The sequence below is a fragment of the Podarcis muralis genome, chromosome 10, assembly GCF_964188315.1.
Source record: "Podarcis muralis chromosome 10, rPodMur119.hap1.1, whole genome shotgun sequence".
Classification (NCBI taxonomy): Eukaryota; Metazoa; Chordata; class Lepidosauria; order Squamata; family Lacertidae; genus Podarcis; species Podarcis muralis.
The window spans coordinates 51,859,281-51,871,279 of NC_135664.1; the positions used below are offsets into that span (position 1 = coordinate 51,859,281).

The 11,999-nt window shown below is 43.7% G+C and overlaps 1 protein-coding gene across 1 annotated transcript in view; it reads right to left on the bottom strand.

The window, feature by feature from the left end:
• Window positions 1-11,852, bottom strand: part of POLR3B (RNA polymerase III subunit B) — a 61,191-nt gene extending 49,339 nt beyond the window's left edge. The window contains exons 1-10 of the mRNA XM_028746558.2: window positions 11,726-11,852; window positions 10,553-10,585; window positions 10,131-10,187; window positions 9,964-10,028; window positions 9,109-9,184; window positions 8,514-8,614; window positions 8,258-8,349; window positions 7,570-7,687; window positions 6,308-6,416; window positions 199-321 (exon numbers count right to left, since the gene is read on the bottom strand). Coding sequence (XP_028602391.1) covers window positions 199-321; window positions 6,308-6,416; window positions 7,570-7,687; window positions 8,258-8,349; window positions 8,514-8,614; window positions 9,109-9,184; window positions 9,964-10,028; window positions 10,131-10,187; window positions 10,553-10,585; window positions 11,726-11,797 — 846 coding nt within the window. The 5' untranslated portion in view covers window positions 11,798-11,852. The remainder of the gene's footprint in view (window positions 1-198; window positions 322-6,307; window positions 6,417-7,569; window positions 7,688-8,257; window positions 8,350-8,513; window positions 8,615-9,108; window positions 9,185-9,963; window positions 10,029-10,130; window positions 10,188-10,552; window positions 10,586-11,725) is intronic.
• Between the last annotated feature and the right edge of the window lie 147 nt (window positions 11,853-11,999).

Genomic DNA, 11,999 nt, shown 5'->3' on the forward strand with positions numbered 1-11,999 from the left:
CACCTCAGCCTGAGTAATGCACAGATCAGCTCTCAGAGATGGACTTTCTTACTTGGAAAATCCAATCTACAGAAAGCAAAGGGGCTTGAGAGACAGAAGACTGTGGCCAGTGCATTCTCTGAGCCGTTCCATCAGCTCACAACCAGCAAAACTAAGAAGCCATTTTCTTCATAGATGGATGCTCGAAATGTCACACACCTGCATCTGTGTGAAAATCTGAGCTTTTTGGCACTCCTCCAAGCTGGGACCAAATGCAGCCATCACATGCTCCTCTGTACCAATCATCTGCACAATCTCCTGGTCACTCTCAACGCCCATAGCCTAGAAGAGGGAAGAAAAATAAAAGGTAGAAAAGGAGAGAAAGAATGTTGGCTTGGTGCTAACTTGCTGACATTTGCTTATGCTAATTTTCCCATTGTAGTCAGTATTACTCCTAACCCAAAGCGACTTCTCTCAGAAACAGGGCCATCTGGCACTGGCAGCAGCACATACTCAAACTATGAAATGGAAATCTTGATAAGCCAAAGCAGCAGCAGCAGCAGGAAACACAAGAAAGGAGCAGAGTAACGCTATTGGCAGCTCATTTGCAGAAGAAACCTCATATAGTTTAATAAGAAGCAATGCTCTGCTGCAGTATTTGTATGGGACAAATGCAACAGAGGAAGCCTGTTGAAGAGCTACAGGAAAGGAATGAATGGTATCTTTTTATACACACACCCTCTCTCTCAAGTTATGCAAACTTGCTAACGATTTTGTGCATAGCTGGTGATGATTAGCTCCCTTTTTCAGCAGTAGCTGCTCAGTTAGGTGGTTCACAGGAGGCTTCCAACATTTGCCACTGAACACTGCTGCCTGAAGGAGGGGTGAGTTGGTACTATTGAAGTAGAGAAAGGGGGGGTTATAATAATAATATTATAATAAAAAATTATTTATACCCTGCCCATCTGGCTGGGCTTCCCCAGTCACTCTGGGTGGCTTCCAACTAAATATTAAAATACCGTAATACATCAAACATTAAAAGCTTCCCTAAACAGGGCTGCCTTCAGATGTCTTCTAAAAGTCTGGTAGTTGTTTTTCTCTTTGACATCTGGTGGGAGGGTGTTCCACAGGGCGGGCGCCACTACCGAGAAGGCCCTCTGCCTGGTTCCCTGTAACTTGGCTTCTCACAGTGAGGGAACCTCCAGAAGGCCCTCAGCGCTGGACCTCAGTGTCCGGGTAGAACGATGGGGGTGGAGATGCTCCTTCAGCATGCCCTGTGCAGGTGCATGAAACTCATGAACATCATGTGGATGCTGCCAGCCAATTGGCAGCCTTGCATCTGTACTGTGCTGAATTAACCTCCCCCACAATTCTTCCATTGCCTCAAAATGCATTTTGGTAAGATTTCCCCAACCAAGCTCAATGTCAGCACACGACATCTTCAGGCAGCTGCTGGGGTCCCAACACCATGGCAGGTCCCACCATAACTGCACTGAGGTCTGCTCCCTCAAGCCGAGAGTCAATGCTGCTCCATTGGGCCCCATGTGAGGGTACTTGGAACCATTGTTTTAATTTCCCCCAGTGTCAATGACACAGTGTAGGAAATTATAGAATCATGGAGTTGGAAGGAGTCCCAAGGGCCAAACCCCCTGCATTGCATTACAGTGGTACCTCGGGTTAAGTACTTAATTCATTCCGGAGGTCAGTTCTTAACCTGAAACTGTTCTTAACCTGAAGCACCACTTTAGCTAATGGGGCCTCCTGCTGCTGCCGCACCACCGGAGCACGATTTCTGTTCTTATCCTGAAGCACTATTTCTGGGTTAGCGGAATCTGTAACCTGAAGCGTATGTAACCTGAAGCGTATGTAACCCGAGGTACCACTGTATAATGGCGGCAAGGCATAATAGTGGCTACATGTCTGCCTGCCCAAAGAATTTTTGCCAAGGTCACAAAATCCTGTCAGAGATAACTGGAACAGGATGGGACCCACTAGAGGGCACTTTGTCCAGGACCCCTCAAACCTGGAGGCAGCTCTGCTCTGTCCCCAGGCAGGTGCACTCAATCACAGGTAAATTGCCTCACAAGTTGCCTCTCATGGGTTGGGGAGAGGGAAAGGGAAGGCAGAGAAAAAGGATTTCACACAGAAAGCCGTCTTGAAAGCCATTTTATCTAGCTTTTTTCCACAGATCCTTAAGCACCAGGTTATAGCTGATATTGTAAAAGAGGCTTAATACGTTAAGAAAATGTTTAACAGGTTTAGAAAGGAAAATCTCCCCAATCTCTCTGTGAATAAAGTGTTTCAAGGCAGCAGCCAGCAGCGCGGGCCTTTGTACGTTCTAGATAATGCTAAAGCTTCTCCTTTCACATATTTGCCTGGAGTTCTGCCATATCAAGAAACAGGGAATAAAGTCAATAACACCTCTTTTTGGCAGAGCTACAATATGCTTCTCAGAAGCTGGAAGGGTGAAAAGCTATGCCTTGCATTAATATTTATATTTAAACTAGGCATAACAAAGATACACCAGCGAACACACAGTGTACTCTTGGGCTCACTGTAAACAGACAATGCACCTCCAAAACACATTATCTTTAAATTGCATTAAATTCCTACCTAATTAAATGTCATCACTGGGCCTATTCCTTTTAGAAAGCATTTGCTGCAGCCATTGGCCCCTACAAAATGTTGTTTAGGAAATTACACATTACAGAAGGCAGCACATGGCAGTGCTCTGAAATACATACTCCCAGTGCCCTGAAGATGTTCCAGACCCCACACAGCTAAGTGACAGTGGTGGTGCTCTAAACAGCTGATTTTACTGCTGCTAACAACTCCACCTACAACACCCCTGGCCGTGCAGCAAGTAGTTGAGGGTAGAAGAAGTTGTCCCTAATGCTCAAGCCAAGCATGTCAACGAAGGACTTTAAATAGTACTGCCTATGGCTTTGCCCTCTCCCTTGCAACTCCTTCCCCCAGATAACAGACACGAGCAGGAGGCATCAGGCAGCTTTAGAGCAGAGCTGGGGGACCTCTGTGTCCTCCAGATGTTTCTGGACTCCCAATAACCAGCATGGCCAATGCAACTGAGAGTCCAATACCATCTGGCTTCCCAAGCAAGCTCTCTATCCCTGCTTTAGACGAAAGCTTCCAGTCCCTTGGTCCCAGACTCCACAGACCCCCTAGCTATAAAACTATAGTCCTTGCTTCAGAATGTCACAATTTTAAAGGCCATTTTGCCTATTACACTGCATGTACACACATGCTGAGTATTCAGTTGCATTTGAAGCAGTTGCATACACAAAGAATGGCAGCAGATTGCAGCTCCCTCCAGCACGTGAATGTGATAGCTTAGACACGGCTTGCCATTCCAATGGCATGCAGCTTACGAAGCAGCTCTATTTATATTATTTATATTTCCATTATGTACCACTCAAAATGATTTGCAGCCATAAAAAAGAACCCTGGGGTGGGAGTGCATGTGCTGAGCACCACACTGGCAGACATGCACCAGTATAACAGCTTTCTAACAGTACTAGATATAGGTCAGTGGGCTGCAGACCCCTGGAAGGTTGTGGAGTTATCTCAAGGGGGTTGTGAGTAACTCTCCTCTGGCCAGTGTGTGACTGACTTCCTCTGCTGCCCTCTTCACAGCAGCATCTCCAGAACCACTGCCTCCTAATTACTGATTGCATTCAGGTTCCTTATAAAGGTAAAGGGACCCCTGACCATTAGGTCTAGTCGTGACCGACTATGGGGTTGCGGCGCTCATCTCGCTTTATTGGCCGAGGGAGCCGGAGTACAGCTTCTGGGTCATGTGGCCAGCATGACTAAGCTGCTTCTGGCGAACCAGAGCAGCGCACGGAAACACCGTTTACCTTCCCGCTGGAGTAGTACCTATTTATCTACTTGCACTTTGACATGCTTTTGAACTGCTAGGTTGGCAGGAGCAGGGACTGAGCAACGGGAGCTCACCCCGTCACGGGGATTCGAACCGCCGACCTTTTGATTGGCAAGTCCTAGGCTCTGTGCTTTAACCCACAACACCACCTGGCATTATTGGGGATTGCTTCTGGGGTTTACTGGGATGAATTATGTGGATGGGAGTTGCCTTGTTCTTTTAGGGGGTGCCAGCTTTTTTCTAATAATGATGATGATTTTATTATTTATACCCCACCCATCTGACTGGGTTACCACAGCCACTCTGGATGGCTTCCATCATCCATAAGAATGGCTTAGGTCATTTTGGGGAAGTAATTTTGGGGCTGTCTGTTGTTCTGAGGAGCATTTGCTGCCCGTGAGTGCTGGCTTATTACCCCAATGTACCCACCAATCAACAACCCAAGTAGTTATCTCCAAAAGAGATTAAATATAAACGTATTTATTCACAAACAGAAATTTATTTATTTCCCTGGTATGCCCACTGATCAATTCATTCATTCAAAAGCTGTACAAGATAATTTATTTATAAATAAACATTAATTCATTTATTTCCCCAGTATACCCAATCAGCAGCCCAACTAATCAGTCAAATTGTACTAGATACAAACTTATTCATTTCCAAGTGAACTCAATTGAACAAATCCCCCAAAGAATTTAAATTAAACTTTAATTGCCACTGATATAATATATTCCTGCTTACAGAATCCTCAAGAAGGCACTCCTGCTTTTTTCTAAAGTAAGGGGAGAAACGGCCTCACGTAGGCTTTGGAGATTATTCCATTAGTTACCGGTAAGTCTTGGAGATGTGCACATGAAGTCTGTGTAAAACGGTGGCAACTGGCCCTAGATTTTCACTCAGGGCTCCAGCTGATGCTCACCATATCAAACAAAAAGAAAGTACAAGAAAATAATAAAATGTTTATTCTTAACTCCTCCCACAGTGGTCAACTATAGTTGTTGCAGAAATAAAATCACACTGTGGGGGGTGTTACTTCCACAAGCCTCGTGGTTTACAGACATTCTAAAGCAGGCCTGGGGAACATTTTGTGTCCTTTAAATTCTGCCAATGCCTGCAAGAAGAGCTCCACAGGATTGGCTCCTGTGAAGAGTACCTGATCAGAGCCATTCCCTGTCAAGAGTGGGGCTTGCTGTCAGCACTGGATTTAAATCCAGCACCAAATGCCAGCCCTGCTTTTGGCAGAATTTTTTTGCAGTCACAACTTGGTGCCAATGGAAACATTTTTATAATTCTACTTCTACCACCAGATGTGTGGTTACAGTTGCAATAGGAGGAAGGGTTAGGCATTACTTCCCTATGCAGTACATTCCTAATTAATTTTTTTTTTTATAAATGGGAGGAATTATTTTAAAGTATAATGTGATTGGGAGCGACACAAATTAGCCTCCCGTGCAGTAGACCCTAATCCATTATAGATGTTCTACCTTAAAATAGATAAGGTAGCAACCCCATCCACAAATCCCACCCTGTTACATCCTCACAGTGTTATTTACACAGTTAAGTTACAAGCAAGTGCTGCCCTCTTCTGGCAGTGCTCTGCGATCTTTTTAGGGTATTGTTTGGCATAATCCCTAAAGTCCTGTTCTAGCAGCTGAATACATTATATAAAACAGGAAATGAACTAAATATAGAACCAATATGACCAATCCAACATTCTGGCCAATAGCTGTTGCTCTCACTGGGAAAGATTCCAATCAAATCTTTTAAAAAAAATCCACATGAAAAATTGCATTCTCTCAAGGCATCTTGATACTATTTTTGAACCAAGAACAATATAGGAAATTTCAGGAAGTGCAAAAGCACTGGTAAAATTAGGTTCCAATCCACAGATTGAAACATCCCTCAAACATCCCTGCCTGCAGCTCACTTTTATCCCCATCTCCCTTACCCCTGCCTTTTCCTCCTTTTCCATTTTTATTAGCTTAAAAAAACCCAGGCAAATGTAATGGCAATTGTGCCAAAGATGTCATTATGTCAAGGTATAACCCAACACTTCAAGACTAGCAAATAAAAGTTTCCTACGGTGTAGAGCAAACAGCTAAAAGAAACTTGCACATAGACAAAGAACAAAAATAAAATAAATATTGAGACTCTTAACCTCAGGGTTATGGGTTTGAGGTCCATGTTGGGCAAACAAAATTCTGCATTGCAGGGGCTAGAGTAATGACCCTTGTGGCTGCTTCCAACTCTAAAATTCAATGATTCTATTATTTCCCCCTTTATACTAAGTATTTGAAGTTCTTCTATAAACTGTTCTAAAGCTGTAATCTTATACAGGCTTACCTGTGAGAAAGCCCCACTGAACTCAGTGACATGTACAGGATTGTACTCCAAGCACTGATAATGGAGAATGTTCTTTTAAAAAATTACCTTGAAGATTATTGCAATGGGAATATCTTCCGACAGGGTGTTATGCTTAAGGTAAAATCTTCCTTGTTTCACAGTTATATTAGTTCTGCTCTTCTTTTCATGAGTAGAACTGCACATTTGTAAAAAGAAAAGGAAAGACCTCATTAATTCTACAAACCCTGACAGTGAGGGGGAAAACTTATTATGGCTTAAAAAAACCAGTATCTTGTACATCAGAACACAAGATTGCTAAAGTTTTTTGTGTGCATAAAACCTGGGATCTTATTACTGTGCCAACCTCTTTCCAATTCATGTCTTCTTTGATGGCAAACCTGTAAGCCAGGGAAGGGGAACCTAACATCCTCCAGATACTGCTGGCCATGCTGGCTGGGGCTGAAGGGGGCTGGAGTCGAATAACATATGGAGGGCCATCTGTTCTCCACCCCTACTGTAAGAGGTTATCTATTCTGTCTTTTGTACCATATTTAATTCTTGGCTTGCCGGGATTAAATAAATAATTTTGTCTAACTGCTGGTGTTTTCAGAACACAGGCATGTTGCATTTTTCAGAGCACTTAAAATACAGCAAACTTTGCATTTTCTACTGATCCACTTATTTTAGACTAACCAAAATGGTTCCCCGCTCCCACAAAGCTCCGGTTGAACTTCTGCTCTGTTATTTTTAAGGACGAAGTTGCAAACACTTGGAATTACGTTTAACAAATGGTTACCAAATGTGCATGAAATACATATTCATGCACAAGGCTCTTTCTATGATCTTTGTATGAGCGTAAAACTAGTTCTGTACACTCAGAGGAACTGTGAACTCATGTTTCTCAAACTCACCCGGCCACCACAATGAAATATAGAAAGTTGCTTTTCAGTTAAGTAATGTTCAAAAGCAGTTTGTTATATGGCACTGAGCAGGGTGCCCCCTTTTTCAAAGAAAAAAAGTGGGGAATCTGTGTGGTGCAGCAGTTAATGTGTTGGACTAAGACCAAGGGATGTGTAGGCTCAAATCCCAGCTCAGCCAAGAAGCTTCATGGCTTGGGCCAATCATGCTCTCTCAGCCTAACTTTTCTCACGTAGTTGTTGTGAGGACTGTGAGGCTAAATGGAGAAGGGAGAAAGCTGTGTATGCCACCTTGGAGGAAAGGTAGGGCATAAATAGCACCCTCATCATACTAGGCATGCCCAGACACCTGCCTGTACCTAAAGTAATTATTTTTATCCCAGCCATGGTATCATAGGAAACCGGCCTGCAGTTACTAAAGAGTTCTTTTACCTGGTAACTGATGCGCCAACCGTCCCTTTTCTGTCAGCTTCCACAATTATTCTGTTTTTCGATAACTGCTCTTGAATAAGAATTACCTTCTCTACACCTTTGACAATGAAGTAGCCACCTGTCCAATGGAGAATGGAAAATCACGACTGACATTAGTTTTAAACATTAATGGACTTTGCAAACCTCTGAAATGTACATTTTTGCTTTGTCAACTACACTGGCCTGCAGTATTTAGTGAGGAAATCTCTGATTCCACTTGTAATTGCAGAGACTGCTATACAATGCCTTCAGTAAACCGAAGAAGGAACCTTAATGCATGGACGTACTTCCCTCAGTATGAACTTAAGATGGCTATCTAGTGAAATTCTCCATTGTGCTATCATGGCCTCCTGAAACCAGAAGCGGCATTGACAAAGTCTTCAAAGATTCCAGGAATACTTGGGAAATCTGTACAGCAAGTAGATCACAAGGCTTGCAGCTATCAATGGTACTTCCCTGTCCCTGGGTGGGAACCTTAGTAAACTGCTCTAATCAAAGCAGAAGCTTCACGAAGACCCCTCTACAGTCTGAAAATCTCTCATTCCATAATCTGTAGCGGCTCACGTGTTAGAAGGCTCCATTGAGTAACATAGTAAAAGGGATCACAAATCATTCAAAAGGAACAAACACTATTAAAAAATGTTGTTACCTGGATCTAAAGGGCATTCGTTAAGCTTGGCAAATTCTGCTGGAGTTTTTCCAGTAAGAACACAATTGGAACTGCGCAACATTACTGGCATCCTGCAAGAACACAAAAGTAAAAATTACCTTGCAGGCTCAGAGTACAGACTGGATTGTCCTCTTTGATTAAAAGCAAAACAAGTCTCTCACATTTTATCAAAGCAATTAATACAGAACGTAACCAACACACAAAAATAGTATTTATCTTTATATTGGTATCTTACCTGCCAACAGGTAATGCATTGCGAATAATCCTCTGGCTACCTCGGGTGTACTCAATGTCTACTGTAATTGGGGCAGAATACGTCATATCTCTCAAGCGACACTTAAAGAAAAGAGCCACATGGTTAAATATTTTTCAGGTGGAACGCAACACTCCTTTGCAGTCCTCATATTTGTTCTTTTTCCAATCCTTAATCATTAAAAATCCCAGAGACTAAAATTTATTTGCTAGATTTCCCCCCTTAAGTTACTGCAAAGAAGCAAGTCTATATATTGCAACACACACAGCACATGCAAGTCCTCCCTCAGATGAGACATGGTAGCTTCTCTCTCCAAAGATCTGACTATTTTCAGCAGTGAAAAGTCTAACCTAATCTTGCAGGTGCATCAGACATCAATATACAATTAACAACTGAAGACAAAATATGAGTAACAAAAATGCACCATGCAACAGTAGTATACTCTTTGGGACATAATATGACCAAAAATCAGTCACAGTTCTTTCATAGTCATCAATTACAACAAGAAGCTCAATTAGCTGGTTCACAAAGGTACAAAAGGTACAAAGGTACAAAAAGACTGAGTAGATGCAAATACCTCATGAGGAGAAACAGGTCTTGTTACATTAAAGCTTTCTTCAACATCTGGAGTACCCACATATATATTGAGGTATCTGCAATGAAAGACCCAACTTAAAAATGGGATACAACCCACTTGCCCAAATATGCAACTCACATTTCATTTTGTTAAACCTTTGGTTTACTAAAAACCAATGAGAAATATATAAGAAGAACCATAACCTTAATGGGAGCAAATAAGGGGATAGTTTCCCCTCAGCTATACAAGTGCTCACCAGATTCTGCTCAAAGAATGGGAAGATTCCTGGGCTGACATCTTTCTTTGTATAGAACCAAAAGGGGGGGGGGGACCCTCTTAACAGCAGATGTGAGGAATTAATGGCCCTCCAGATATCCCTGAACTGCAACTCTTATCAGTTTCAGCAAGTAGGGCCAATGGCCTGGGATGATGGGAGCTACAGTTCGGCAACATCTGGGGGGCCAAGGGTTCCCTGCATCTGTTAACAGTAAGGCAAGAGTATCATTTAAGATGGGGTGCGTGCATGTCCATAAAGCAGAATGGGAAGCCTACCTGTAAGTAGTAACGAAGCCTAAAGCTAAATGTAACCTAAATCAAACTTCAGAAAAGGACATAATGGACCATATTGCAATTGAATCCTATTCCGATGGATCACTGACATCACAGACCACTTTGTACATTTATGCTGCTTCACACAGGATTTCCACTGCCTCAAGGGCTTTATTAAATTAAAATGGATTAACCAAAGGACTATGGGCTACACAGAAAGTACATTAGGATATTCAAGCACAAAGCTCATGTCAGCTGTCCACCCACATTCTCTATCACCACCACCAAAATCAAAGTCAAACTTACTTTAAGTACCACATTGGGTCAGCATCACTTGTAATTTTCTCATTGGCTTTCATTATTTTCTTAATCTGGAAATAAAAGAAGTCTAAGTCTACACATTGCTGAAGGGCATGCAATTTATTACACGTGCTGATCTTTCTGATGTTGCTTTAAAAAAAAAGAAAGCTTACCTCTACATTGATGAAATAATTGAATGAATCTATGTGTTGCTTTACAAGACCTTTCACCTAAAATAATCACAAAGGAACATTACCTGGGGTATTAAAAAGAAAGAAAAAGAAAAAAAGCCCAGAAGAAAAACATCCAAATGCATAAAGAGACATAATTTAATTAGCACTCAAAATAAAATTTACCATCCAAATCTTAAACATCACTCATGAAAACCAATTTTCCAACCAACTCAAAGAATGAATTTATGCTTCCTAAAAGAAGGGCACTTACACGACTGAAAATGTACACCAGTTATATACAGTGCTTGCAGTACTTATCATTAATGAAAACAATGATATTATTTCAGGTTTTCATTTTCAATTTACTTCAATTTATTAAAACCTGTAAATGCCATCAATGGCAACTGAACAAATATACTAACCTTCAGAAACGCTGGAAGTAATCTCCATTTTTCCTGAAAACAAAGGTATAGAATAAAACAACTTTTAAAAGATAGGGAATCAATTTTCAAGAAGCTAAACAGGTATATAACAGGTGCGCACCGACCCCTCTCGCTCTCCAGGCTTCGCACAGCTCTCCGCAAGGTGCGGGAGCCCTGCGCTGGGCTCCCGCGGTTTGCGGAGAGTTGCCTGCATGCCGAAGGCTGGGCGCGCTGAGCTCATGTGACAAGAGCGGGTGGAAGTGCCATATGCCATTCGGATTAACAGGTAAGTAGACGTGGGTGGCGCTGTGGGTTAAACCACAGAGCCTAGGACTTGCCGATCAGAAGGTCGGCGGTTCGAATCCCCACGATGGGGTGAGCTCCCGTTGCTCAGTCCCTGCTCCTGTCAACCTAGCAGTTCGAAAGCACGTCAAAAGTGCAAGTAGATAAATAGGTACTGCTCCGGCGGGAAGGTAAACGGCATTTCCGTCCGCTGCTCTGGTTCACGAGAAGTGGCTTAGTCATGCTGGCCACATGACCAGGAAGCTGTACGCCGGCTTCCTCGGCCAATAAAGCAAGATGAGCGTTGCAACCCCAGAGTCTGCCACGACTGGACCTAATGGTCAGCGGTCCCTTTACCTTTACCTAGCAGCAAGGACAATGCCCCCTCTCCCACCAACAAGTTCGCCAAGATAGCTTAAAGAAGATTAAGGAAGTCTAAGTCCTACTCATCACTATTACAGTTATATTGAATGGGGAAACTCCAGTTCATCTGATGCACAGATACACAAGGGATATGGACCATGTGACCATCCAAAGGCTATTGGACTCCCATCAGCCCACCCTGCATGGCAAACGGGCAGGGAAGATGGGAGTTGGAGTCTTAAAAAAAAAGCAGCACCTGGGGGTCCACAGGTTCCCCATCCCATCACTACTCTGGGACCCGCCAGCCTTGTCCCTGAAACGGGGAAGAGTGTATCAGGTGAGTGCAAGGGGAGCTCTGCGCATGCGCTCCCTCCCTCTGCCTCGGGGGCCAAACATAGGCCCGAAAGAGCCGGAGCGAGAAGCCGGAGCGCGCGTCCCCCTGAAGCCGCACCGAGGCGTCGTACTTAGTTTTCCACAGCGAGGAGGAGCTCTCTCCCCTGCTTCGCTCTCCTTTTACCAACTTCTCACCTCCACCGTGTTTACGGGAGCCGCCGCTTGCTCCGGAGTTGAAGCTCCCAGCTCCGCCGCCAGCGTCTCCATGGCAGAGATAACCAGCCAGTCCGGTGGGGAAAGCGACGAAAGCCCGGCCTGCGCTGTGCAGAGCGCACCGAGTACGGCTGTGAAACCGGCCCCCTGATGCAACTGGGCCCGCAGCGCAGAGGTTCCGCCGCAGAAGTGATCCGATTTTGCCTCAAGCGCTGCTTGGCCAGGAACGAGTATAGAAACGCCGGAATTCCTCTTT